This window comes from Drosophila hydei, unplaced genomic scaffold, assembly GCF_003285905.1.
Source record: "Drosophila hydei strain 15085-1641.00,03,60 unplaced genomic scaffold, DhydRS2 tig00000149-arrow-pilon, whole genome shotgun sequence".
Taxonomy (NCBI): Eukaryota; Metazoa; Arthropoda; class Insecta; order Diptera; family Drosophilidae; genus Drosophila; species Drosophila hydei.
In genome coordinates, this window is record NW_022045678.1 from 6,045,831 (window position 1) to 6,071,825 (window position 25,995).

Genomic DNA, 25,995 nt, shown 5'->3' on the forward strand with positions numbered 1-25,995 from the left:
GCGTTGATAAGACATAAACCAACGAACAGAGCGTTCAGTAACGCAGGGACTCTAAAGTCGGCACACCGAAAAATGAAACTAGTTACCTGGAAAAATATACATTTACGTTGCCTATAGTAATCAAGTTCCGATCTGGAAATAACATCCAACAAACCATATAAAATAAGTAAACAACGTATTTAATCAAAGTTGTTGCACAGTTTCTTAATTTATTTTTAAAGCTTAAACAAAATAATCGAACAATAAGACCTTTCGATAATCAATTTTAAAATGTTGCAGGATGTGAAAAGAACACATGAGTATAGTATATAAAAACTTAAATATGTATAATCATTAAATATAGTATAACAAGAAGAACAGCAGTAAAGCATTAGAAACATTTGTTATAAATAGAAGAACTAGAGCACGGATTACTTTCATATTTCTTAAGATTTCTAGATGAGGCGAATTATATAGATTGACTTGGCTATAGAAAAACTATTTTTAGATTTGTTTTTTTTTTTTTTTGTAATTTTAACTAACAATTTGTCGCTTGTATCATATAATCTAATTATTTGTATAAGTATATAGTACTCGTATATTGTATATGCCCTGACACAGTCCTAGTCTGCCATAAGTAGTGCCTATTATGCTATATATATAGAATTATTTTTTATTTCTGTATATTTATAAAAAGAGTCATGCGTTCGTCGCCTTTGTTTCCGATTATGTTAAATAAACCATTTGAATAGAAAAAAATGCCTAAGGATCTTCTAGATATAGATTCCTCAATCGCTATCGCTGTTGTCGCCGCCCGCCGCTCCATCCTCATCGTCATCGTCGTCGCTGTCCTCCAGTTCTGGCATAGGAAAACGTAAAATAGCAGCAATACCCGTTAATTGAGAAAGTTCTGAAAGGACAATTTCAGTAATTAATTAATAATGAGTAGATATATATCACAGGAAATTTTTACTTTGCAGCAAATATGAAACGTAAATGCTGGCAATCATAAAAACAAATCCTAGTTTTAATTTAAAATTGAATTGAAAGGCATAAAATTAGAGCAGAATGCGTATAAAAAAATTATCCACATAAACATTTAATACTTCCCCAAGCTTTCTAGTTCTTAGAAATATATAAATACCTATATATGAAAATATGGATATCCACGCGTTCTGAATATGAGAGAATTATGACATAATTAGGTACAGCTTATAAACAGAAAAAGTTCTTGGCAGTTCTACCTGGACTTTTCGAGTACTCACAAATCTAACGAAACTTGAATGAATACAATAAAAAACTTTAGAAAAAAAATATAATAAATATAAGCAAGTTATCGAAGAACGATGAATTGTATCATGTGGGACTAACTTTACAGTCAACTAGAGCACGATAATGCAGAAGTCTGGCTTTAATTGATGTATAACTTGTTTTTAAATGTAAAGATTAAAGTTCTTGGATAGTCAGTTAGTAAATAGAAAAAACTCGCTGACAACCAAACATTCAAGTTCTCAAACTATAACCCGTAAATAAACTCGCTAAGAACCCAATCATTTTAATTACAAAATTTATATATCCGCTGCATATGTTTGAGGTGGCTGGTGCTCGCAGAATGTCTTGGTCAAAGCGAATTTCCCACAGCTCTTGGCCAAGCAGTAAGCCAGTGCACCGTTCAAGCCAACCAGTTAACATATTCTCTCAGGCTTCTCACTGGGCGTAGGAGTTACAACTGACATAGTCAAGGCTGCCCGCTTCTAGAAGTGACTCACTTCTGAACTTGATGGATATTCAATTTGCAATTTACATTTTACAATTTACAATATGCAAATGTGTTAAAAACAAAACAATTAATTAAGTAAAGCTGTATATACTACTATAATGAAATCTGGGTTCTGTTCTGGCTTATATACTATTATTAAACTCGGGTTACAGGGCTCAACCTGTAACATACCATCACATTGTTATTATTTCTATAGTTCCCCATATAACAAAAAAGTCTTCAGGGCATTTGACTATTTTGCCTATTTAAAGGAAAGTAAAATAACTCAGCTCATTGTCATTATCAAGACAGACGCGTCTATTATCAATGAGAATAAAAAACCAAAACATGTTGAGCAGTGTAAGGTGCTCAATGTGCCACAGTTTAGCATAGGTTCTGTTCTGGTTGTTTTTCGGATCGTTTTTTTTTTGCTGTTTACTAATGGAAATGGTGGACTGCTTTATCTGCACACAATTCAAATCAAGTACCCGAGAGTTTTTTTATTGTTTACACTTGTTCTACAATGTTTATATAAAAGCAATTGCAAGCTGATTAAAACATTCGCTTGGCAGCGAAGAAAAAGTACTTGAGAAGGCGCTGCCAATGATAACGAGTTAAATGAAACGCTGTGGAAATGTTCTAGTGGCGAGCTGAAAGAGCACCAGATATGCAAAATTCATTTCATGAGCTCACTCGCTCTATAAAGAGTGTTACAACAGCTACAAAGTGTACGGTTTCTATTTTAGACATAGAGTCGACCCATTTATGTGCAGCACAAGTAAAAGTACGATCAGACCGACTGTAATAAACTAGAACATACGCTTTACTGATTATGAAATAGAGACGAACTTTTAATTACATTTTAATTAGAATGTTTTGGATTTCTCTGGCTGTTTGCTTATTGGCTTATTCTATTGAATATTGCCGATAAGCTATAAAACACGTTACATTATATATTATACTTGAATCCCTTTTTGCTAAATAATCAACACTAATCTACCTCATAGATTTAACAAATTAAGTCTTGGCAAAAGCTAATGTTATTCCAAATATATAATTATATCATTGGCAAAATTGGCTTACTATTGCTACTACATACTTTTTACAACTTATGCTACCTTTAAAGAGTATAGTCTACCTATTCTTCGTTGTTTCTTTGCATATATTTACTTTCTGCTGCTTCTCGGCAAACTATATATCCGACTTTTCGGTTTACAGGGTACACAAATTGGCAAAAACGTTTCCAAGTCGCAGACAATTGATAAGAAAGAACACAGAAAAAGAAGAAGAACAACCAAGACGTGAGTCATTTACCAAACAGCCAACAAATTGCTATTTAAAGCGACCTAAAAATATTTCGAAAACACGTAAAACGCACTTTTAATTAACGTCAAGATAAATTTATAATCAAGATGAAATTGAAAGTGTCTTCGAGAAAAATGAAAAAAGTCGGACTAAAGTCCAATATAGTGTAGATTATGCATTGCGGGAGAAACCTTCAAGAAGCACAAACATATATGTGTACAAAAATATATATTTATGTGTGCACATGTGCACTGCACGTCATGTAAAAATAGAATGCTTAACGAGGTCATTAGACAGGGGGAGGCCTGTACCATACAACTTCTGTACCAGACCGAGCGAAAATCAGTCATAGACATCTTGCTTGTTTTCTCTAGAGAATAGTCGAGTGAATTCGTTACCTGGATTAATGCAGACTCAAATACAATGAACGTGCAAATTAACAAAATAAATAATTATTAACTACATATATATTTATATACATAAATTAGTACATCTCTTCTCGAGCTGTCACTGTAATCAATGAATCATAATTCATCATTTAGCAGTTTATTCTATGATATTGGAGAGAAAGCTCTTAAGCGTTACTTCATATGAAATACTTACGTTCGCCCGATATATGCATACTGGAGAAGATTTTCACCTCGCCTCCGGCATCGCGCACCGATTCAACCAAGTTAACATATTCTTTCCTGAGATTTACGTCTTGGCACCTGGAAAACATGTTTAAATATAATTATATGAGGAATTCAATATTAATAAAAATTAACACGGTCTCAATATAAACTATAATATATATTATAGCAAAACAAAGTGAAAATGGTGGCCTGACAATTTAGGCACAGATAGGAAGTCATAGAAGATAGGTAAAAAAAAGTAAGAACATTACAGTCAGGTGTAACCAAATGCTCAATTCTTAAAATAAGATGGGATTTACCGTTAACACTATATTTATCCCGCCCCTAGAAGTCGTATGCATATATAATATATAATCATTTGGCAAGTTCTCGGTTTCTTACTTACTTAAACTACCAGCAAATAGCTTTAATACTGAGTCAATAATACGTTACAGAACAAATAGTCTAAAATACATTTCAAACAAGGTTTTCTATTTATCTTGGTTCTCAAATTGCTAAGCTAAGTAAAAAATACATTTTGAAAACGGAGAGTGAAATGAATAAAATGTAAAAAATTAAAACGTTCAACTATGACAGGATCAAAACATGCTACCATCCGGTAAAAGTAAATTAGGGAACTATGGGAATACCTTCACGAAGTCTCGCTACATGAAACACTGAAGCCGCCCGCATTTGGCGTATATACTGTAAAGACAATTAATATCTATTACAATTCAAAGTATGTGAATATTGCACATCTACAATTCAATACGTAGCAAAACGCTTAATCATGAGCCAAAAATGCAAATGATGGGTGCAACCACATACATAGTATACATATGTATGTATACAATATACACTATATATTAATATATATGTATATATATATAGGTATGAATAAATTATTTCAGTGTGACACAAAGGCTACAGTTATCTAGTTAGCCTATGGAGTAATAGCGATCAAAATGCAAGCCGTCGAGGCGAATAAAATCGTAAGCTCTGGAAGCAAATAAGTATTCAAAATGCCGGTATGCGTTCAAAAACCTTAGCAAATGTTAATGCTACAAAGATAAAACTCGCAAAAAAAGACTGCGCCTCCCCATTAAAAGAGAAAAAAGGAAGGTATGCAAAAAAAATAAAGCACAGGTAAAATATCAATTATCATTTTTTATTGAAGGCACAAAAAGCAGTTTGATTGCGCTTCAAGAGCGCTGAAGAGTGTGACCAGAGTCTCAACTGATCAAGCTCTTAACTCACTCTTTACCTCTCTCTTTCTGAGATACGTTCCACAATTAGTTCCACAGCACGTGTAGCAGCCGGAGAGCAGCCAAAGGCATATGAGAGAATAACGTTTGTGCGAACATGAATGATATCTCATTACATACCCTGTAAACAATTATACTTGGGCAACTGCCCAAACAAATTATATTTCTATAAATAATATAATACTTTTTGTTAAAACTAATAAAATACACGCAAATACACCAGATAAATGTGAACTTTGAACTCGTATCAATAGCAGCAAAACTATTCATTTTGAGCCATCTAGCTTTATAATACCGTTTAAGTTCATAGCATAAACAAGTACAACATTCTTCTATGTATAGATAGAGAACAGATATATTCAAGTTTATATACCCTATATGAAATTTCGTTATAGGATATTCGAAGAGAGCTTAAGCGAGTTTCAGTCTGTTCGTGTAGAATTAGTTGTGAAGCGGCTTTCTTGTGGGGCGCATGTTGGCGCACGGTGCAAGAAGAAGAATAGACGAAACAAGAATCGAACCGCAGCGGACCAAAAGAAACAACGCGTCGCGCTTGCCACGCAAAAAGAAATTGGTGAAAGAGAACAGCAAGAAAAATAACAAAAAAAAACCAAAAGGTGCGTGCAGGCCAAAGTGAAAGTTAAATTTGTTGTTGTTTTCCATGTCAAGTGCAAGTCTACAAAATTAAAGAAGAAATAAAAATCAGGTTTTGGGTTTTCTTTTGAGGAATGTACGGCTTGAGTCAGCACTTGGCAATGCAGCTGTAGATAATTTATTGGTATAACTGTGAGATCTATTTACTCATCATCTGTTAACCGCAATGAATTAAATCCATTGTCATTATTGTTGTTGCTGCGTGACAATGATTGCACAATGAAATCAATTGTTATAATGGAATTAACGGAACGTAGGTGATAGAGCCATGAGCGTGCAACAAGGGGAAGCCACAGGGCGGAGACAGCAAAAGGCCAATGTAGCTGGCCTCAAGGCGCGGCGGGGGAGTGAAAATGCAAAATTAATTGTATCGCATGTCGTTTAGTATCTAAATGAATATGAACTTTTTATGACAACGAAATCAGATCAAGGAAATAGCTACAACTACGATAACATTGGCGGATCCAATATAAAATATATCCCTTGAGTGAAACCCCCTTAACAAATTCGAATGACTACATTTTTTTTGGAAATTTTTGCATCTTCAGTTTTGGGACTTTTCCCACAAGGGGCAAACAACTCTGGCGACATTCACTTGTGCAAATCAAAAACTGGATTCCAGATATTTGACTCAATAAAAAACCAATATAAATTGAGCAGTACAATGAAACAATAAAACTCACTTTACGAGTTTAAAACGGGGACTATATATTTCGTACCTATCTCTAATCAATTCACTCGCTTTTTGTGGAACCTCAGTTGCACACATATTGGTCAATCAACGATTTCTGAATGTCACTACGCCAACATAACCGAACACAAACTGCAGATGAATACAAAGAGTGGAATATATAAAAGTGAGCCTCGAGCTGCCAAGTAGCAGATACTCTATAAACTTAAGTGCTCCTATGTTATATATGTTTACACCTATAATGTAACTAAGCTTAAATGTACTCTTTGTTCAGAGTATTTGAAATGCAGGGCCCGTTCGTTTCTTGCCCAAGATAAACGAATTATACAAAGATAAAACCAAAAACTAAAAAAAAAACAACTTGCGAAATTTTCAGCGCGTGCCCAAAATAAAATTAAAACAAAAATAAATAAACAGTTATATATCGAGTCAATATTTATGCAGAATCAACAAAAGGCAAAGTGCAACAGCAGCTGCTGCTCAAAAGAGGGGCACGTTGCACGTTTCATGAAGCATGTTGCATAGCAGAAGGCCCTAAAGCGAGATACTAGAAAAACGGGTTGCAAGAAAAAAATATGAAAGCTTGTAAAAAAAAGCAAAATAGCAAAAGAACAGCAAATGAAAAGCAACTAGAAGACAAAAGCCAAACGATGTGGAAAATATATGAAAGCGGAAAGGCAGAGGGTAGGAAGCAGTCAAAGACTTTGCCACAACTTGATGCAAGTGGATCATATTGCCGCAATATATTGGGGCGTGTGGAATGCAAGTGGGTCAATCAAAAACTAAATAAGAAATTTGATTCCAGAATCAAAAAATAAATAAACAAAGAATTTTAGCAGCTAAGAGCTTCAAACTTGGCAACAGCTTCAAGCCCATAGATGGAGCGATTTATTAATTATATAAGTAACTATATATATGTGTATATATGTATATATAGATGTTGTCTTTATCGCCCACATACGTGCTAATAATTAGCGCAACTTAGAAGGCGACGTAAAGAAATGGAACAAGCAAAACGCAAATAAAGTTAAGATACAAATGCAGATATAGATACAGCTAAAAGTACAGTAGAAACTGTCTAGAGCGAACAGCTATTTGTTATATAAAAATCACTGTTGCCCGCATTTAAAGTTCAAGTCAAGAACACGCGCTTGCGCTTTTGTCTAATGCGAAAGTCTTATCCAACGACTTGAGTTCAGAGACTCGAACTTCATTGCCTTTTGTGAGAGATCACTGTATACAAATACAGCTACATACACATATAACAGAGAGCTACAGATACAATTGCATACACAATGTAAAGATTCAGATACATTATACAGAAATAGATACAGTTACTTGTACAATGTAGCGATACATATACGACTAATTCACATGACTATTAGGGCTTGTGCAAATCTGAAAGCTGAAACTGTTCTATAAACAAAGATTTCAGACGATGCCAATCAAGCTGAAATATATAAATATATACATATACATATGGGGCAATGTATATATTGAATTTGAACAGACGGATACGAACAGACCTGCGTATTGAGTGAAGCTTGGAACACTTGATACGCGTGTGAAAGACAAACACAATGGAAATACTTAAGCATAGCTATGTGGCAAGAGCTACTTAACTAACTGGAGAAAACTAGAAATAGGAAAAACAAAAACTAGAACAGCAGCTGTTTTTGTGTTCTTGGCTGGTTGACTAAAAGAAGATAAAGACAAATCAATAACTATTTAAAACCTGAGCCCAGAATGAAGTAGCTTTATAGAAATAAGAAATCGCAGAGCTTTAATATATGTTATAAGCCATTCATTTCCACAAGTGTTTATTATGATTTAAACGAAACTTTGATATGATTATAATTTAAATTAGATACTCATTAAAGCGTTAAAACGTTTCATTTTCTATTAAGGTCTACACACAAGATCTATTGGCATATTATTTATACAATTTTAATATTATTTACTAATTTTCAACGTTATAAATGATAAAATGATTCAAAATTTAAATATATATATAAATATTTATTATAAAGTGTATTTTGTATTTAATAAATATAAAAAAAATTAAATAAAAAATAGATAAATGTATATATCTACATATTTATTTAAATTTCCTTTTATATATTGTAAATAAAAAATATATTTTATATTAAATATTTCATGTGTCTCTCCACTAAAATTAAGCTCACATCAAAATTAAAAGATAAGAAAAGAGTTAACTAAAAATATTCAGTTTAGATAAGAGAAGGCATAAGAATGTGAAATTGTGCTGATAACAGAGCTTACAAAGCCAATAAACGAAAATGAAATCATCAAAAGAGTAGCATTATTTTGTAGATAATTACGCCAAACATATTTATCTATATGTCTGTCTACTAGTGACTTTTTAATTTGCTTTCCATTACAGTTCCTATAGAATATAATCAAAAGAATGCTCACTAAGCCACCAGACTATACCATCTCAGAGCTGGGCTGCCCCCAGCTGCAACAGCATCTGTGCTCTGATAGCTGCTGCAAGAAACTTCGCGTACAGGCGCCAAGTTTTCGTCGCAGTCCCAGTGTGACCCCGAGTCCGAGTCCAACTCGTCTATTGCCACTTCGCGAAACGCTGGCAGATTACAACAAGCGGCTGCTAAGTGAAGAGGCGGAGAGCTGTGGAACAAGTCGGCAGCGCCAACAACAACAACAGAGGGAGTTGGATGATAAATTGGCACAGCAGAAAAAGCAGAAGAATCTGTGGAACGAGCAGCAGCAGAAACAACAACAGCAGCTACAGTGGACAAGACCGAGGTAAAATAAATCAAAAACTATAAAGCTATCAAGGTTTTATTGTTTCACTTCTCTGTTCTTTCATTTGCTATCAACAGCAGTAAAAAATGTCGAGATATAGCACAAGTAAAACGAACTACTTTGCTGACTTGCGATTTGAATAGTTTCTGATTAGCTAGAAGGAAGAGACGCAACTGGAGGTGGAGCTGGAGCTCCAGAGCTGAACTACAATAAATTAAGGACTGATTAAACGTGCTAAATTTAACATTAATCACTGTATACACATTTTCGCATAGACCTTTAAGCTAATTCTAAGTAAATCAAATAGGCAATAACACTTCATTTTATTGCATGAAATGCAAAACTTTTTATTTTTAAATGGAATTTCAACTGCTCATTAAAAATGTAAACGGGCTATGGCAGCGGGTACTGTTCAGATACAGATAAAGCTTTACGTATATACGTCTATACAGACACAGAAACAGATACCGATATAATTCTACAGATACAGCTATACATACAGCTACACCGAACAGCAGATACAAATTCGAATTCAAACAAAACGTAAACAAAACAAACGCGAAAACAGCAAATTAAAGAGCCAAAAATGGCGACGACTCTACGGGCATCCAACCTTGATCATGAGCATGTCACAACCAAGGGGCGACTGTCTAGGGGCGCGGCAGGGTGGGCCATTAAATTAGCGTTTTCGGACGTGCTCTCTTTAAATGGCTGGAATTGTGCACACAAGCTGTGCCCGACTGAAGCCTCGGGAAACGCTCGAGATCTTGGCGAAGAGGCGACAAGCTGTGTGCTCTACAAGCGGTAAGCAATTTCAGTAAATTAGTCATGTAATCTACATATTGTAAAATTAATTAAATTACATTCTTAATCGAAATATAGGACTTCCTCAATATAATTTAGAGCAGCTTAGAATGTTGGAATCGTTCATGCTCCAAAAACAGTTCAATTATTTTTGTTAAGTCCCAACAGGGGACTGCTTCAATTTTGGAGCTCTAGCACTAAAACTGCGGAAAGTAAAGTTTTAACAATTTATATTTTATATTTTAGACTTATGATTGCCCTTAGAACTTAAAATAACAGCGCTTCTTTTACGCCCGATATAGTATTGCCCGATTGCCATGCCATTAGAGGACGTATCGGGAAAATCTATATCCTCAATAGACTCTACTCATTCACTTCACATTTATGATATTTGTTATTTTCAAACTAAAAGGGCAAAAGAAAAGCGATGAAAAAGTTTAGATTCTTGATTTAGTGATCGAATGATAAACCTGTAAAGCTGTAGCAGAATTTGTGAATAGAATTTGCTTTATAAATTTTCTTAGTTTTCAAAAACACCAATAAAAATCTTTAAAAAATTGAGGGCTCCACAAAAGCATACTAGATAAAAGTGTCATGCACACAATCAAATAATTAGTGATCCTAAATATATTAGTGATGAGTACATCAGTTTCCATAAAGATACAGTTTCCATAAACATACACAGAACAGTAGATATATTCTAATAGTTTGCAGTCATAGTCATAGTTTCTAATACGAAATCAATTAAAATGTATGATACGTCAGATGTCAATACTATAGCTAACTGCTCATCAAATCGAATAGATGACTGACTGTAAATATATAATAACAAATTCTTCCATTTCAAAACTTAATAATTCAATCTATCCTAAAGCTAAAAAGCTACTAATCCGCTTCAACAGATTAATGACCAGATAATGCATCTATAAGCTTTATATACTGTTACATGCTAGTCTTACCAAAAAGTCATGCTTTTATATTAATTAAAAGTATTTAATTAGGTATTCTCATCGTAAGACCTCATAAAAGTCATCGTAGCGCATCAACAACTTCTTCATATGGCAAATAAAAAATAATAAAGAACATAAAACCAAAAGCACACATTTATCTTATAAAGAAAAACTGTCGCTATTGGTTAAAGTTGAAGGTCTGGAGCTGTGGGCTTGTCGACTGATCATGCTCTTGATCTTTCTACTTGAGTTGATTGAATTGTATTTGCCGTCTTACATCAATTGGTAAGGTTAGAAGAGAAATAAGCGGATTATATAATATATCAAAATATTATAAAATCAAAATTGGATCAAATTCGCAAACGTTTTGTGTTACCTTTGATGAGAGCATCGCATAGAAGGTAAATCTTGCTGCTGTATCTACAAAACTACACACATATGTGTGATAGTGGAAATGATGGAGTTACCACAGATTAATACCCAAGGAAAATCGCTGCTGATCCCTACATACGTGACCAGTTTAATTACGATAGTTTTAAAAAATAACTATTATGCGACATACAATGATCTCGTCTTATTGAACTCACCTGAACAGATTGTCGGAAATGAGCAAAGTTTCGATAGATTGTGCCTCAGCAGCACGCAGTACATGCTTTTTGCCATAGAAAGCCTTGGCTGGTTCACATTGCAGCATCATATAGAACACTTCCAATGCTTTAACCTCACCCAAAGCCTTTGTATCAGACATTTTAGCTACCACAGCGGGATCTTGCAGAACCTCTGTGAAATTAAATATTAGTGCACATTATAATTTTAATGAATCTATAGTTTTATGTACCTCTGAGGGAATGCTTAAAGCCAGAGGATGCATGAACCAGCATGAATCTGCTCTTGTTATCCAACAACACCTTATAGTCCATTTTGACCGCCTGCTGGAACATATAGTCGTAGAACTGATCTCGCACAAAGCCCGGTGAAGCAATGAGCACACATTTAACTATTTCAAAGTTAACATGCCGTAATATACTTTGCATGACCTGTTCATAGAACTTGGCCAGTCCCTTTTCGTGCTGCTGGACATTGCCTTTGCGTTTACGCGGTATGGATACCTCGATTTTGCTTCGCACTAGCGTCATGCTGGCTGTAATGAGGCAGACATGCGCCAAGCCCTCCTGCATAACAACAGCCGCAACATCCGCCGACTGGGTGGGATCGCAGGCCATGTCAATTCGCTCCAATGCGATTGTGTCCCACTCCGGCTTACGCAGCTCAAATTTGCGATTCAACTCCAAATCGAGCGTATGATAGGCACCCATTTTTACATATTGATTCTCTTCAATGTTCCGACCCTTCAGACGCAGCACACAGGCCTGCGTATCAAAATCGATGCTCTCCACAGCAATGGTCAGTGTAGTGCGCACTCGACTGCTGGTGGATGATCCGGTGGCCGTTTCATTCTGTACCTTGCGTATGGTGGTGCTACGGACGCTGTCACCCTCAGCAATTAGGTTGTAGGCGTGCCACATGTCCTCTGGCTCCTCAGGCACGAGGGATACATTACTACATTGCATTGAATGACACTGCATATTTTATATACACATATTAATATCAGATATCCTTACCCCTGCATGCCCTTATCTACGTATTTGCCAAGCAATTTCATGTTGCAATTTTTCTTTTTCGAAATGAAGGGCCGCCGTCTGTTACCAGCAGAAGTTGAACTATTTTGCTGCTCCTCTTAAATTTGTTGTTGTTGACGTTGCGTGCTTTATGTTTCCTGCTTTTGTATGCTTTTTGTCACTTGCATTGAATTAAATGTTTCCTTAAGTCAACCGAAACGTTAGGCATTGTTATTAGTTGTGTGTTTGTCGTTGAACTTGACCAACAAATTATTCTATGAAAATTGCCAAATTCCACACGGCGAACTTTTTGACATTTTAAAACAGCTGCTCGTCTAGTGTTGCAAAATGGTTGTGGACAAAGCCATGCGCTCAACTATCGAATATCTAGCAGACATCTAAAAAGATGTTAATTTGTAAATAATATAAAGAACGATGCTATTACAAAATACATTTCCTTTATTAATGATACAGTTTATAGATTTGTACGCATTTTAAGAGTCATCTCTTAACTTAAACTAACAGCCTTTCAATTTCTTGCTGTATGGATGTAATCTGCGATTTCAGCTGACTGCCCTCGTTGGTGGTCACAGAGCAGGCTACAATGGGACGAGAAACACCACAGGCACGGCCCAATGCCTGCTTGGAACGTACAAACACATACGGCACATTCTTGTCCTCGCACAGTAGCGGCAAATGCAACAGAATCTCAATTGGCTCCGTATCACCGGCTAGCACAACAATATCAGCCAGACCCCGATTAAGTGTCTTGGTGGCCTCGTTGGCTCCCTTCCTCAGTTGATTGTAGTTCAGTGCCTGTTGCAACAAATTCATAATCTTGGCAGTCAACTGGGCATCAGCCAAAGGGAATGCTTTGGGGTTCACCTCTTCGGTCTGTATAAAGTTAATGCTTGCATTAGTAAAACATGTTAGCATTGTTATCAGTATTCAACAACATACCATTTTCTTGTTTTTTATTGTAGTTTCTTTATGTATATTTATAAAAAATTGAATGCAACCTCTCGGCTAAAGTGCTTCACTGAGGGGCAGAGTTAAGAATGAAACGTTTGTAGAAGCACGTGCGTTGACGTTATTTGTAGCGCTTTGGAGCACTACAAAATTTGGGATATTTTGAACAAGTGGCAACGTTACATGAACATCGATAAATTTCCTACCGATTAACTTCAGCGCCAAATACGAACTGAAAACCATTAGCTGCCTAATCTGCATATTTTGTTTACCAAATACCTTTTGTTCGGGCTACTAAAATGTATATTCAAATTAGGATATAAATTATTTAGATATATAAGCAAGTTGAGGTTGGAGTGGCCCTTAAAACGGATAATTTTCAAAGTCCATTCACACTCGGTCCGAAGGGTTTGGCGAGGTGTTATTTGTAATTTCTTGATATCTCCTTAGCCTTGCTCAACTCATGAAGCAATCGATGGGATCCAATCATAAAAAGAGAGCTCCAATCAAATCACCGATCCTCTTTAATGGACTGATTCAATAGCAACAATCCACTAACAAAAACAATATGATCAATGTCACTTAAAATCCTGTGTAGTTTATTGTGATTCGTTAATGTGAAACACAATTAACACCATTTAAACATGCCCGAGCGTACGCCAGTATTGATTACCACTCAAAAGAAAACACAAATTTTGTGACTCTTACGTTAAATACAAAGGAATTCTCACTTTTTATTACCAATTCATCTTGCATTCAAATTTATTTAGAAGTTCCTGAAAGATGAAAATAAGCAAGTTAGCAAATTTACTATTCGGAATAATTGAATAGCAACTTACTTGGTAATGAGACCATCCTTCTTGGCCAGACGGACAATGCAATCGTCGGATTCGCCCATGCGACGGATTTCACCGCAAATAGCATAAGTTTTGGTTCCGTCGGTTTGGCGGCCGGTTTCGGGATCCACAACAACGATGCTTAATTGCACAGAGGCGTGATCCTTAGCGTGGATGATTCTGTTTGATGCCGAGCTGCAACAACAACAAAATTATCCAGTTGCCAAAAAGGCGGCTGCAACTGCTGCCGTCGCTGGACGTGGAAACACGTGTTCAACACTCACCATTTGCGGGGCACGTACAAATCAACATTCTCACCGGCGTCGTTCTCCATTATGCTGTAATCCAAAGTAAAACATTTAATTAGTATTTTAAAATTCTTTTCATACGCATAAATGCTATTTAACATACATTTTTGTAATATTTTACAAATTAGCGACCCAACACTCGTCAATGGAGGCTGAAAAGAGAAAGAGTGAAGTTGGCTGCGCTGCAGGGTTGCAAAACTATCGATAAGACAAATAATTCTTTGCTGTGCACAATTAAATTTACAAATATAGTTTTTGTTTCTTAAAGAATGCAATCTTTCTATATTAAATTCAGGGAAAATGCTTGAATATAAATTCAACAATATTTTTATTTTAACATGTATTAAGATATTTAAGTAATTATAAATATTACGGACAATATATTTATTTTCAGTCGAATTTACCGTTTACAGTATAAACTACAATCATTTAAAGTTCAGCATCGGTACAAATTACACTACTTAATATCTTTAACTCGATTGCTTGAGCTTAATATAAATTTTGATTAAGAAAAATAGTTTTACACTATCGATTATTACTATCGATTGTTCTAATCGAATGTATCGATTTCTTGAAAGCCGTTCATAAATATTTATTAGTCGTTTGGCAATGTGAAAGAGAAGTGCTGTGTTGCATCAAATTTGGCGCCGGAGCTTTCACGGCCTTAGCGCCCATTGCTAAATCGGTAGCTATTCAATTCATAGCACTGTATCGATAGAATATAATAGTTAAATTAGTAGCTAAAGTGTTTGGGTTAATTATAAATTGGATATAAGTGAACGCGCCCATTGGTTTCTCAAAATGTAAGTATTGATTTTGGACAGAGGCTGTGGCGTCGGCGTCCTTGATCCGGTGTCAGCGCTGATTTTTCATCAATGGGACTTCCGTAGGACTTTGTGTGTATTTTTAAATGAATGTGCGGGGGTGAGCTTATGTGAGTGCTTCAGTGTTTGAGTTTGTTATTATTGCACATCAACACGTCTGGCGGAATTATATGTTTGCTCGAGTTCATGTGCAGTGTGCGAAAGTAACTTTTAATAATTTGACCATTGTTTCAAGTGGCTGAATAAGACTTGTGGCCTACAGCAATATATAATATATAATAAATGAGTATTAGGCATGGGAAATAGCTGTCATCATATATAATATAAATGTATTTTTAAACCTTTCCAAAAATATTTAATAATTCAAATCAAAAGCTGTAACAGTTATTTTTAACATATGAAAGCACTTTGATCCGAATTTACAAACGCTTAACATAGCCATTCGATTGTAAGATCTTTTTATTTGTTCAATTTATTAGTGCAAAAAAATATATTTTATTATTTTTGACGTTGTTTCTGGGGCTATATAAGTTAAAGAACTATTTTTCATACCAAGAAATGGTTATCTATTCTATGTATGACAGTTAATTTTATAGTTAAGACAAATTTCTAATAGCATTAACATACGAATTCAAGTAAACAACAGTTTACTTTCAGCATAACACAACACTTGACACACCTTAACATATTTTTGAATTGGCAGCCGTTAATTAAGAATCCACAATGTTAACGCATTAGTTGTTGATTAAAGATCCAAACTAGTAAATCTGAAGTGAGACTCTCATATTTTGCTTAGCCAAATGAAGCTCAAAGAACTTAGGATATTTTCATATCAGAGCGAACCTGGTTCTGCTATACAACTTTTTGCCTTGCCCGCTCAGTTGCCTTTCAACTTTCGACTCGTTCGGTTGGTCCACGCTACTTGCTCCACCAAAACATTAGCGGCGTGGTCGTCATATATGTATGTAGTTGGTGTTCTGGGGTACGTTGCAGTCGTAAATATCTGGAATACACTTCACAGGGCGCCGGCGGACAGCCTCTTGACCTTTATCTCGTATGTGTGTGTGATTTTTGCATATTGTAATAAACGTGAAAAGTGTAAATTTATGCGCTAAAAATGAGATCATTTAGCTAACGTGTGCTGCTATTTATAAATTATTTATAAAAAGCATATAACAAATATTTGTCGCCCAAACGGATGAAAGCGAGACCAATTGATGAAATTGTAATTTTATGAACTTTAAATAGTTTTGTGTTTGCTTATAATTAGACAGTATAATGTTATTATTGTTGATGATGTCGATGTCCGTATGATTTCGAATATGAGTAAACAAAACCATAGTAATTGTTGGCATAGCTATCAGATCAACTGCTTGTTAAGGGCTGTCAACACAAAGCATTTATTATATCAAATACTTATCTCGGTAAGCCTTATACAGGTCAACCAAAGCAAACTACTTATTAAGCCCCAACAATAGACTAGCAAACGAAAATACTTTGATAATGTTAGACTAGGGGAACTACATACTTAATATGGCGGCCCCTAACGGCCGTAGCTTTATAAACTTGATATCGGATGGTGATAGTCTATCTCAGAATATATGTGATTAAATTCTAAAGTTTGAATACAACCAATTATAGGTGTTATCAAAGATATAGTAACTCACAATTAACCATGCCTCAAGTGGGCGTAGCGTTCAAATCGAGACATTCCATGCAAAGTTAAGTTAATAATGTAACTGAGCCCACGCTTACAGTTGGCCTATCAAAATAAATGAAGGCAAAAAAATATATTTTCAGAAGAAAAACTCAACGCGGCAACTAAAAAGTAATTAAACTGAGTTCACGTTTGCTGCTTAAATCTAATATTCCCAAAAATATATAAAAAATGTAAGTACAGTATGGTCTCGCTACAGCAGCCACTCGCTCATCTGTACAGTTAAGTTGTTCGTGAATCTACAAAATATGAATCTCTGTTCAAATAAATAAATTTATTAATATTTGAGCTCCAATTAAGCATCAAATCTTTATTTGTCTGGATTAGCGAGGCTTCACTGTACCACTAAAAATGTGATGTCAGCTCCAAAATGCGTGCCTGCTGTGCCGCATGTTGTTGATGACGTCTCAGAGAACATGTAGAAAACTTTAAGTAAAGCACTTTCTAGGTCAAAAGTTGAAAGGCAACGAGTCACTCACTGATGATGATGCTTATAAAACCAAAGTAACATCAAAAGAGAGGCCAAAAAAATCAAAATGTGGTGTGCATGGGAAACAAACAAACCACTAAGCCAAGTAAATGTGATGGCAGTAAAAGTCCATTGCCTCTGCTTTGCTTGCACCCGGCTTCGCCCACCTGTCAATTGACGATAGGAAAATTGAAAAATTAAAAGAAAAATAATAATAATAATTGGCCGCAACATGCAAAATGCAAAGAAATTGCCTGGCAATAAGAAAAATTGAAGATAATTGCGGAGCATTTAACTAAGCCAAAGTAGCTGAGGTAGAGTCATTTAATAGCCAAGTGAAAAGACATCGAAGATGCAGTGGTAACTGGCCAAACAGAACGCAAGAACTTGCAACTCTTGTATAATGTATGCATTCATATATTATTTATTCCCTTGAATTTGAGCTTGGGCTTGGACATAAATCCCATTTAAAATGGCAATTCAGGGTGTATGTGTAGTAGTTTGATTGAAATGTAGTAAGTAAAAACCTGAACCGTGTCTAAATCTATAATGTATATTCTATAATATATATATATATAATGTACATTCGTGAGCAGCTGAGTTGGCCTTAGTTTAGCCACAAAATATGTATAAATATATTATTTATTAGGTCCTTCCTTCAAAGCATGTGCCATAAGAGTTCTAAAGTTCTATGTTCCACGTTCGTTTCAATGACTGTTCAAACAGTTTTGCTTGACTTTGGTAGTCTCGTGTACTTTTTACTGTAAGCAAACGCAACTGAGCGACTAATAAACAATTTATTATTGGTCGGATTATCGGATTCAGGTCCCTAACTAGACTAGTCGATAGCTATTTGGTCACAACTTTGAAAAGAGAGTCCTTTCATTCAACACCAGATATTCTTAGTGCTTTCCAATTCAAGATCTTAAAGTCGTCTGTGCATAGGCAAATACTTTGCTTTTTACAACCTATTCATAAAGTGTGTCTGCTCTATTATTACGGTCTCCACTCTAATGGCATTGCAGTTCCATGAACCTTAATTCCCATGAATCAACTGTCTATTCTGTTCACCCTGTAATGCTCAATAATTATTTAAGGACCTACTATAATTAGATCCTTTGGGGCCCACTTGTTTGAAATTGCATGGCAACTTCTTTTCTTACCTATTCCCTTTTGCATGTTAGGGAGTTTTGTTGGTTGGGAAACCTGTCGACTGCCAGATGAACCCACTGCCCACTCTGCTAGCATCTACTAAACATACGCCCAGCAATCTGTGCAACTTAGTCTTGGCTTGCCCCCTCATTTGGTTAGCTTTGCTTTCCGCATTTGCTTATTTATTTTCCTTTTATCTCTTTTTGCAGCGCTTGAACTTGGCAGACTTTGGAACTGGTCGACGGGTTGGTCGGGCGGTGAGTCCGACGGTTCCTCGATGATGATCTCTGATGTTGTTGTTGTTGCTATTGTTGTGATTTGATTGGTGCCAGTTACTGTTACTATTGTTGCTGTTGTTGTTGCTGCGCTATTACTGTTAACTAGAAGTTGTTGGTGCTGTTTTCTGGTGCTCGACCTGCAGCTGGAGTTGGAGTTGGAGTTGGAGTTGGAGCTGGAGCGGCCGCATTACACTTTGTAAATCGGTCAATGGTAACGGGCTTGTAAGCAGGTGCAACTACAACGGAGAGAGCCAGAGCGAGGAAGAGCCGCAGATAAATATAAAAAAAAAGAGTGAGAGGCGACAGCAGCGGGCTAAGCAATCAAAACATGTCACTAAAGGTGAGTTTGACCCATATACAGTCGCTTGCAGCAAGTTTCCTAAGTTGTTCGGGAGGCAACATAAATAAAATATATTTTTAGAATCCAATAACAATTAATAGATTAGATAGATTTGATCCTATAAATCCATGTGCCTTCTTATATATAATACATTCGAATTGACAGAATACGCCTCTCTATAGTCGTCAAGCTATTCAAACTAATATGATATAATAAAGTCGAGATCATAAACCTATTCAAGTTTTTACGAAACAATTTAAATGTCACAAGAGTCAAAAATAAAGGAAAAGCAACGCCTTGCATCAATCAAACCTATATTACATATATATGCGTAAGCTAATCAGTGGGGGCCGTGGGAAAAGGTGGATGGATTCATATACTCTATATATATACATATATTCAATAACCATGGCTATATTTCGCACTCTTTTATTCTCAAAGCTTTCGAGCATCTTTCTCAGCTGCTTTAAGCTGTTCCTAAACAGTGAATAGAGCATCAGATAGTCGGCTATAACCGATTGATTGGCACTAACTGGGTTTCTTGGTTGTCCGCTCTTACACTTCTAATCAGCCAAGTCTTAATATAGCATCTGTCTGTTTAATATATACCCGATTTAGAGAGACTACGTTCTTATCATAGCTTTCAGTTCTTGCGCCTTACTTTTTGCCGATAAAATCGCATTGCGTTGCTTTCAGCTCTTAATTTGATAAAGCTGATGATATCTCGACATCACTTAAGACTTGGTTGCATAGAGATTATACAATGATAGGGCATCTGTCCGTCTGTTATATCGGACTGCAGTGAACTTACTTATTTGTCTTAGCTCTGGGTTCTTAGTCTGCGTTTTGCTTTAATTTTAGTTCAATAAAAACACATTAGTCAAGCTGATAAAGCAAGTTAATATATTATACTTGACTATAATTGCAGAAAATGTAAGTCAACGGCTGAGTCACAGACACTTGTCGCACACACACACACTCATGTGTGTGGCACAGTCGTGTCTGGCGCTTGTCTTAAGAAGACTAACAAGTACTTCTCTCACCTGCTGACATTTTGGCTTGTCTATAAATATTGCAAGCATCATCATTATCATCATTGTCATCATTATTGTGTCAGCTATGTCAGCATTTGCATTGTTGCCACACTCTGTGGCAGCTTGAGTGATGTCATGTAGCACTTGGCTGTCTGTATTGCCTTTGTTGTCTGTGCTCAACAGGTGCCACGATGCCTCTCACGTAATGCGCTTCATTTACTCACGAGTGGACAGTCTCAGTCTCTGTCTCAGTGTCTATTTAAACAGTTCAAATATTTATTGTACGTTTATTTCCTCTCTTCAAATACATTTGTGGACAGCACAACAGCTAAACCCCAACATTAGCGCAGTTGAGTGCGTTTTAACCCTTGTGTGTGCTTAGTTTGGAGAGCTCTTTAGATAAATAAATGAGTTAAATATATAGTTAAAGGTAAAGTTGAAATATGTTCGATTTCAGATGTCAACCCTTCATATAGATTAGGTTCTACTATAGGCAATACTAAGCAAACGAATTTTTAATATTAATTAAAATTAACAGAAATTTATTAGCCAAGTAATCAAGCAATAAGTTTTATTATAGATTGATTAAAAAAAAAAATAAAATAAATAAGAAAATGAATTAAGAACATAAGAGTTAAATTTTCAAAATCAATATATATTTTTTGATTCGTACACCCCAATAAATGGACCATGTAATTAACCAATCCATTTCTTCAAACTTATCTCTATAGCTGACGAAGATACTATCACTTAGATATTTACTTATCTATTATTATTACCTTATTAGATATATAGCAAATATGAAGCGAAAGTCTTCCTGTGTGTTTATCAGTGACATACAACTCTAAGGTGAAAGAGCGTGATTCTCCAGTTATTATTTGTATGCCACTGAAAATGGAAAATCGGGGTATAATGGTTTTGTGCAAATGTATGTAACAATCAGAAGGAGGCGTGCCAGATAAAGTATATATATTCTTGATCAAGACGACAAGCCGAGTCGATTGAGCTCTGTTCTACTGTTCGTTTGTGTGAACGCGTCGATCTCAACATCTTTAAGAGCTAGAGACGATATTTTATTTTAGGTCCGTGTATAACAAGCGCCCATCAAGTTTGTTTCAAATATTCGATATCTATTCCCATTCACATACATTTAAATGTGAGTCTTCTTTTCTACTCCAAGAATCGAAATTGCGATTAATTCTGCTTGAACTGTCAGCTGTTACTTAAGTTGGGATTTGCAATTTATTGCTCAAGCGGTGCAGCGGCGGTGTTGGTAGAAGCAAGCGAAAAATGTGGATTCGAGCTATTGCCTGGGGACGAAATGTCATTTTCAAATTTTTTTATTTTTAATTATGAAGTGGGGTTGCTAGTAGCTGGTTCGAATATCGGTGTCGTAATGTCGGTTTTATGAGCTTTTCGTTTTTTTTTAATACTCGAAACAAACTATTGAAAATATGAAAAATAGGACTGGGATCAGGGTATCTCCTATTACACCTCAACTAGAGCTTTTTTACTTGCAATTTGTTTTACTTTAAAATAAATTAATTTGCAGTTAGCTTCCTCAGAAATGAGTATGATTTTTAGTCACCAAGCAGTCTGAATTAATGTGTACAGTGCGTCTATCTAAGGGTTAACACTCCCATATAACTGTCTGTTGGACTAAGCGTCCGCAAAGTACTTAACAAATGCATCCACATCCGTTCGATGTTTTCCCAGCTCTTTTTTGCTGATGTTTGTCTTTCTTAACTGCCCCTCTAATTACTTTAATTAGCTATGTGGGTAAACTAAGACCCGCTGTGTGGGTGTCGCATAACTCACTGAGGTTCAATACGAGCTGTGGATTCAAGTATGCCTCCCTTAGTAGTTGCCCAATTTGTAGTTGTTAATTAAATTATTTATGGTTTTGACTTCTTCAAATTGGAATATATTTTACAGAAGGAAACACCCTCGGATGTGATGCTTCATCTGGCAGCTCTACGTGGCGACGTTGTCGAGATGCGCCGAGTGCTCGATACTGGCAAAGTGCATGTCGACTGCAAAGATGAGGTGAGTAATGAGACCAGCGATACTAGAGCTGCTACAGCAAATTCAATGGAAATACGTCTTAAACTTGATGATAGTTGCAAAGGAACTCGGCAAGATTCTAGGGAATATATGTAAGGAGTTATAATTTGAAATATATTCTGAATATCTATTACAAGGGGAACAGTGATGCGTGAGGGACTTTTGTGGGAAATGTAAGACAGATTTCTGAAAATCCGAATTTTTCATCTTCTGTATATTAGTTTATTAGAAAAGATGAGTGAATCGAAAGAATATTGTTTTTATAAATAAAGAAATTAAGAAGAAAAGAAATCTAAGATCTAAATGCTGTAGAGAGAATCTAAAGCAGGCTTGGTATATATGTTTATATATATATATATATCTTAGTTTTTGTCATTGTCATAGAAGCTACAACATATTTAGTTAAAGATATATTTGCTAACAAAAAATCTGTTTAATTCAATGAGCAGTTTTAAATTATATAATTGATGTATCATTAACTCAACTGCTTAAATATTTGTGATAAATTCATTGCCAGCTGTTTGAATTGGTTAATTGAGCGTCCAATGAATTTAACTGCAATTGTGATTAGTTTTCACCAGTCAAAGCGAAATTCAAATTATATCGTTTCGTTGCGTTATACCCTGTACTCATTTCTTAACGCTGGTATATTGGGCTGGGATAGTCAAGAGAAACTTTTAATTTTATATTTTTACTGTTTGTTATGCGACAAACTGAATTTTATATATATTTTATATATATATATATATATATATATACATATATATATATATATATATATATTGTCGCAAATGAAATTTATTCAATTTCTTATTTATTTTATTTTCTTCGAAGATCTGAGAGAGAAGATGCATACTGAGATTATCATAGGGAAATAGCAAACAAAATGTTTATTTATTTCATCATTTGTTAGCTTAGAATTGAGTGATAAATGTAAAAGACATGGAACTTATCGTCGTTTTGTGAAGCTTCTTGCAGGGTATCTAGCAGTCCAGACACTTTTGCTCTGCTTTGCTGCTCGTTTCATTTCGTGTTGATTTGCATGCGTGCAGCTGAGCGAAATCGGAGCGAAATCTGTCCGAGCTGTTGGTTGCAATTGCAGCTGCCCCGTTGGGGTGGCACAGTCACGTAAAATTAGGGAGCGCAGTGAGCTGTCGAGGCCAGCTTGCCCTTGTGAGCTGTTTGCAGCCATGCCAGAGAATATGGCCAACTGACCAGGCCTGGCCAACTACGCTTCGGTATTTGCTTGCAGCTCAATCAGCTGACTGAGCTCAAGTGAAATTTAGTTTTTATTTAATTTGTTTTTGTTTTATTTTCGCACTCGATTTCTGTGCCAATCGGTGCGTACTTTAGCAAACGACGCCTTAACTGGTTTAAGAGTGAAAATGAATAGTAAAAATATATTTTTTGTAAGGTAAAATGTTGTAATATTTTGCAAATGATTTCATGGTTGAATCATTTTGCTTATTATTGTGTTATTGTGAATAGCTTTTGTAATACAAAGTGTGTCATTTTTCGTAGCCTATAATTTCAATATTTAAGTGGGCTTTCTTAGTTCCTACTGTGTCTTTTAAAAGGTTAAAACTTCTAAAGAAACATGAATGTGGAGGTAAACAAAGGTATGAGAAGTATTACAAGACGCCATTTGTCGAGTAGAAACTCTTTTAATACAGTCACAATATAAGTAAAATAATTATGAATTCTAATTAATTATAAAGTAACAAATAAAAAACTTGTAAAAGTAGAGCAAAAGCCAACGGTCAATTCATTAAAATCAATGTGAGATGTTTAATCTCTTAAATCCAGTTTATAAAGATTTATTTATTTATAACAATTCAGGGTCATAAGATGCTACTCTTTTTAATAAGAATTTGACAAATCATATCTCGCACGTCTTTGGAGGTAGAACTACCATAATTAGTTTCATGTGTAGTTTAAACAATTTCAATTTAGTCTTGAATTGGAGTACAGTTGCACATATAAACAAAAGTTAAAACAGGAATATAGGGATCATGTGCTTACCTGGCATTTAAATTTTTGCATTTTCACTTTAAAATAATTGAGAGATTAAGGTCCTTGAGCTAGGCGGTGACTAGACACCTATCTGGTTACAGACACTCTTGCATGTGATACTCATAGATAAAATCTAGTACGATGCAGCTCTTGAAAAATCAAACAATAAGGATGACATATAAGAATTTATTATAGATACATTTTTATTTGATCAGAACAAGGTAGTTTAAAATCAAGGCATGGAGTCTACTAAGAACTTGTTTTTCTTAAACTTAAAATATGCCAAATAAACGCATTGTCAACGGCAACTTGGCTAACAGCAATAATCTATATATCTCTCTAAACGCATTATATATGCTCTCTTTGTAGGATGGAACCACGCCTCTTATTCTAGCCGCAGCTGGTGGTCATATCCATTGCGTTCTAGAGCTTCTCGAACAGGGCGCCGATCTGAATTCGCGTCGCTCCACAGGCACCACTGCTCTCTTCTTTGCCGCCCAGGGCGGACACTTGGATGTGGTGCGCATTTTGCTGAAAGCACGCGCTAAGGTCGACACACCCTCCCTAGACGGGGGCACGCCCCTTTTTGTAGCTGCCCAGGGCGGACATGTAAAGATCATCAGAGAGCTGCTGGACTGCGGCGCAGATGTGAATGCCAGCATGAAGGTAAGACTGTTGTAACTGAGCTATCATTGTATATAATGTAAATATATTGTGCTTTTTTCAGGATCGCGCCACACCCGCTTTTATAGCTGCACAGAATGGTCATCGTACGGTTTTGTCGCTGCTGATCCTGGCCCACGCCTCGATGGACATCAAACGTATCGATGGAGCCACCCCGTTGTGGATCGCGGCACAGATGGGGCACGATCACATATGTAAGGTGCTGCTACAGAATGGAGCGAATATTGATACAGTGCGCTGTGACGGTGCCACGCCTCTGTTTAAAGCAGCCCATAAGGGACACGCTTCGGTGGTCACAGTTCTTCTCAAATATCGCCCGAATCTGGGCCTATTGCCCAATGGGGAGACTGCTCTGCACGCAGCTGCCATGTTTGGCCACATGACTGTTTGCAAGCAACTCGTGGCAGCTGGAAGCGATGTCCTGCTTAAAAATCAGGATGGCTTAACAGCCATGGAGTTGGCACATCACGAGAACTACGGTTCAATCTGTGAATATCTGAAGGAGCGAATGCGTGCGCTAATGGAACGGAATACCTTGGCCATGGCCCAGATGCGTTTGTCAACGTAAAGGCGATCCAATAGAGAAATATGTACGAGTATACATTACACGACCAAATCGAATCCCTTAAAAGTACCTTTTCTGCACAATATATTGGATTATTTATTCACTTAACTTATGATTAGAAATATGAAACAGCAAAGTTCTTTTGATTGCCACGGAGTTCGATTGGATATACTAAGTATAGATAAGGGTACAGAAACTGAATTATCTGCTATTTTCATTTGCAAATGACGCAGCTACATATCCTGAATACAGTATATTCACAAATTAACTATTTGTTAATTCTAACAAATCTGTATACTATATATTAAAATATGT

General features: G+C 35.9%; 5 protein-coding genes across 6 annotated transcripts; 2 read left to right on the top strand and 3 right to left on the bottom strand.

Moving 5' to 3' along the window:
* Positions 1-275: 275 nt before the first annotated feature.
* Positions 276-12,795, bottom strand: LOC111594659 (protein pelota). The gene is made up of 5 exons (XM_023308060.2): positions 12,431-12,795; positions 11,647-12,368; positions 11,396-11,588; positions 3,647-3,753; positions 276-889 (listed from the first exon to the last, which is right to left on the bottom strand). Exons 1-5 carry the CDS (start codon positions 12,469-12,471, stop codon positions 768-770), a joined length of 1,185 nt encoding a protein of 394 aa, XP_023163828.1. The 5' UTR covers positions 12,472-12,795; the 3' UTR covers positions 276-767.
* Positions 5,380-9,385, top strand: LOC111594660 (mitochondrial distribution and morphology protein 34). Its single transcript, XM_023308062.2, has 3 exons — positions 5,380-5,539; positions 8,672-9,054; positions 9,132-9,385. Exons 2-3 carry the CDS (start codon positions 8,696-8,698, stop codon positions 9,202-9,204), a joined length of 432 nt encoding a protein of 143 aa, XP_023163830.2. The 5' UTR covers positions 5,380-5,539; positions 8,672-8,695; the 3' UTR covers positions 9,205-9,385.
* A 73-nt stretch (positions 12,796-12,868) lies between the features above and the next one.
* On the bottom strand, positions 12,869-13,502 carry LOC111594661 (NHP2-like protein 1 homolog). The gene is made up of 2 exons (XM_023308063.2): positions 13,388-13,502; positions 12,869-13,321 (listed from the first exon to the last, which is right to left on the bottom strand). The coding sequence occupies exons 1-2, from the start codon at positions 13,388-13,390 to the stop codon at positions 12,941-12,943; spliced, it is 384 nt and encodes a 127-aa protein (XP_023163831.1). The 5' UTR covers positions 13,391-13,502; the 3' UTR covers positions 12,869-12,940.
* Positions 13,503-14,100: 598 nt separating this feature from the next.
* LOC111594662 (40S ribosomal protein S21) lies at positions 14,101-14,726 on the bottom strand. The gene is made up of 4 exons (XM_023308064.2): positions 14,644-14,726; positions 14,517-14,570; positions 14,236-14,427; positions 14,101-14,172 (listed from the first exon to the last, which is right to left on the bottom strand). Exons 2-4 carry the CDS (start codon positions 14,564-14,566, stop codon positions 14,163-14,165), a joined length of 252 nt encoding a protein of 83 aa, XP_023163832.1. The 5' UTR covers positions 14,567-14,570; positions 14,644-14,726; the 3' UTR covers positions 14,101-14,162.
* Positions 14,727-15,123: 397 nt separating this feature from the next.
* Positions 15,124-25,916, top strand: LOC111594677 (ankyrin repeat domain-containing protein 29). 2 transcript variants are annotated; one of them, XM_023308088.2, is made up of 5 exons: positions 15,124-15,343; positions 18,912-19,320; positions 22,290-22,400; positions 24,801-25,097; positions 25,159-25,916. In XM_023308088.2, the coding sequence occupies exons 2-5, from the start codon at positions 19,309-19,311 to the stop codon at positions 25,681-25,683; spliced, it is 945 nt and encodes a 314-aa protein (XP_023163856.1). In that variant the 5' UTR covers positions 15,124-15,343; positions 18,912-19,308; the 3' UTR covers positions 25,684-25,916. The 2 variants fall into 2 exon arrangements, with proteins under 2 accessions (XP_023163856.1, XP_023163857.1); XM_023308089.2 differs by lacking the exon at positions 15,124-15,343 and adding an exon at positions 16,268-16,418.
* The last annotated feature ends 79 nt before the right edge of the window (positions 25,917-25,995 follow it).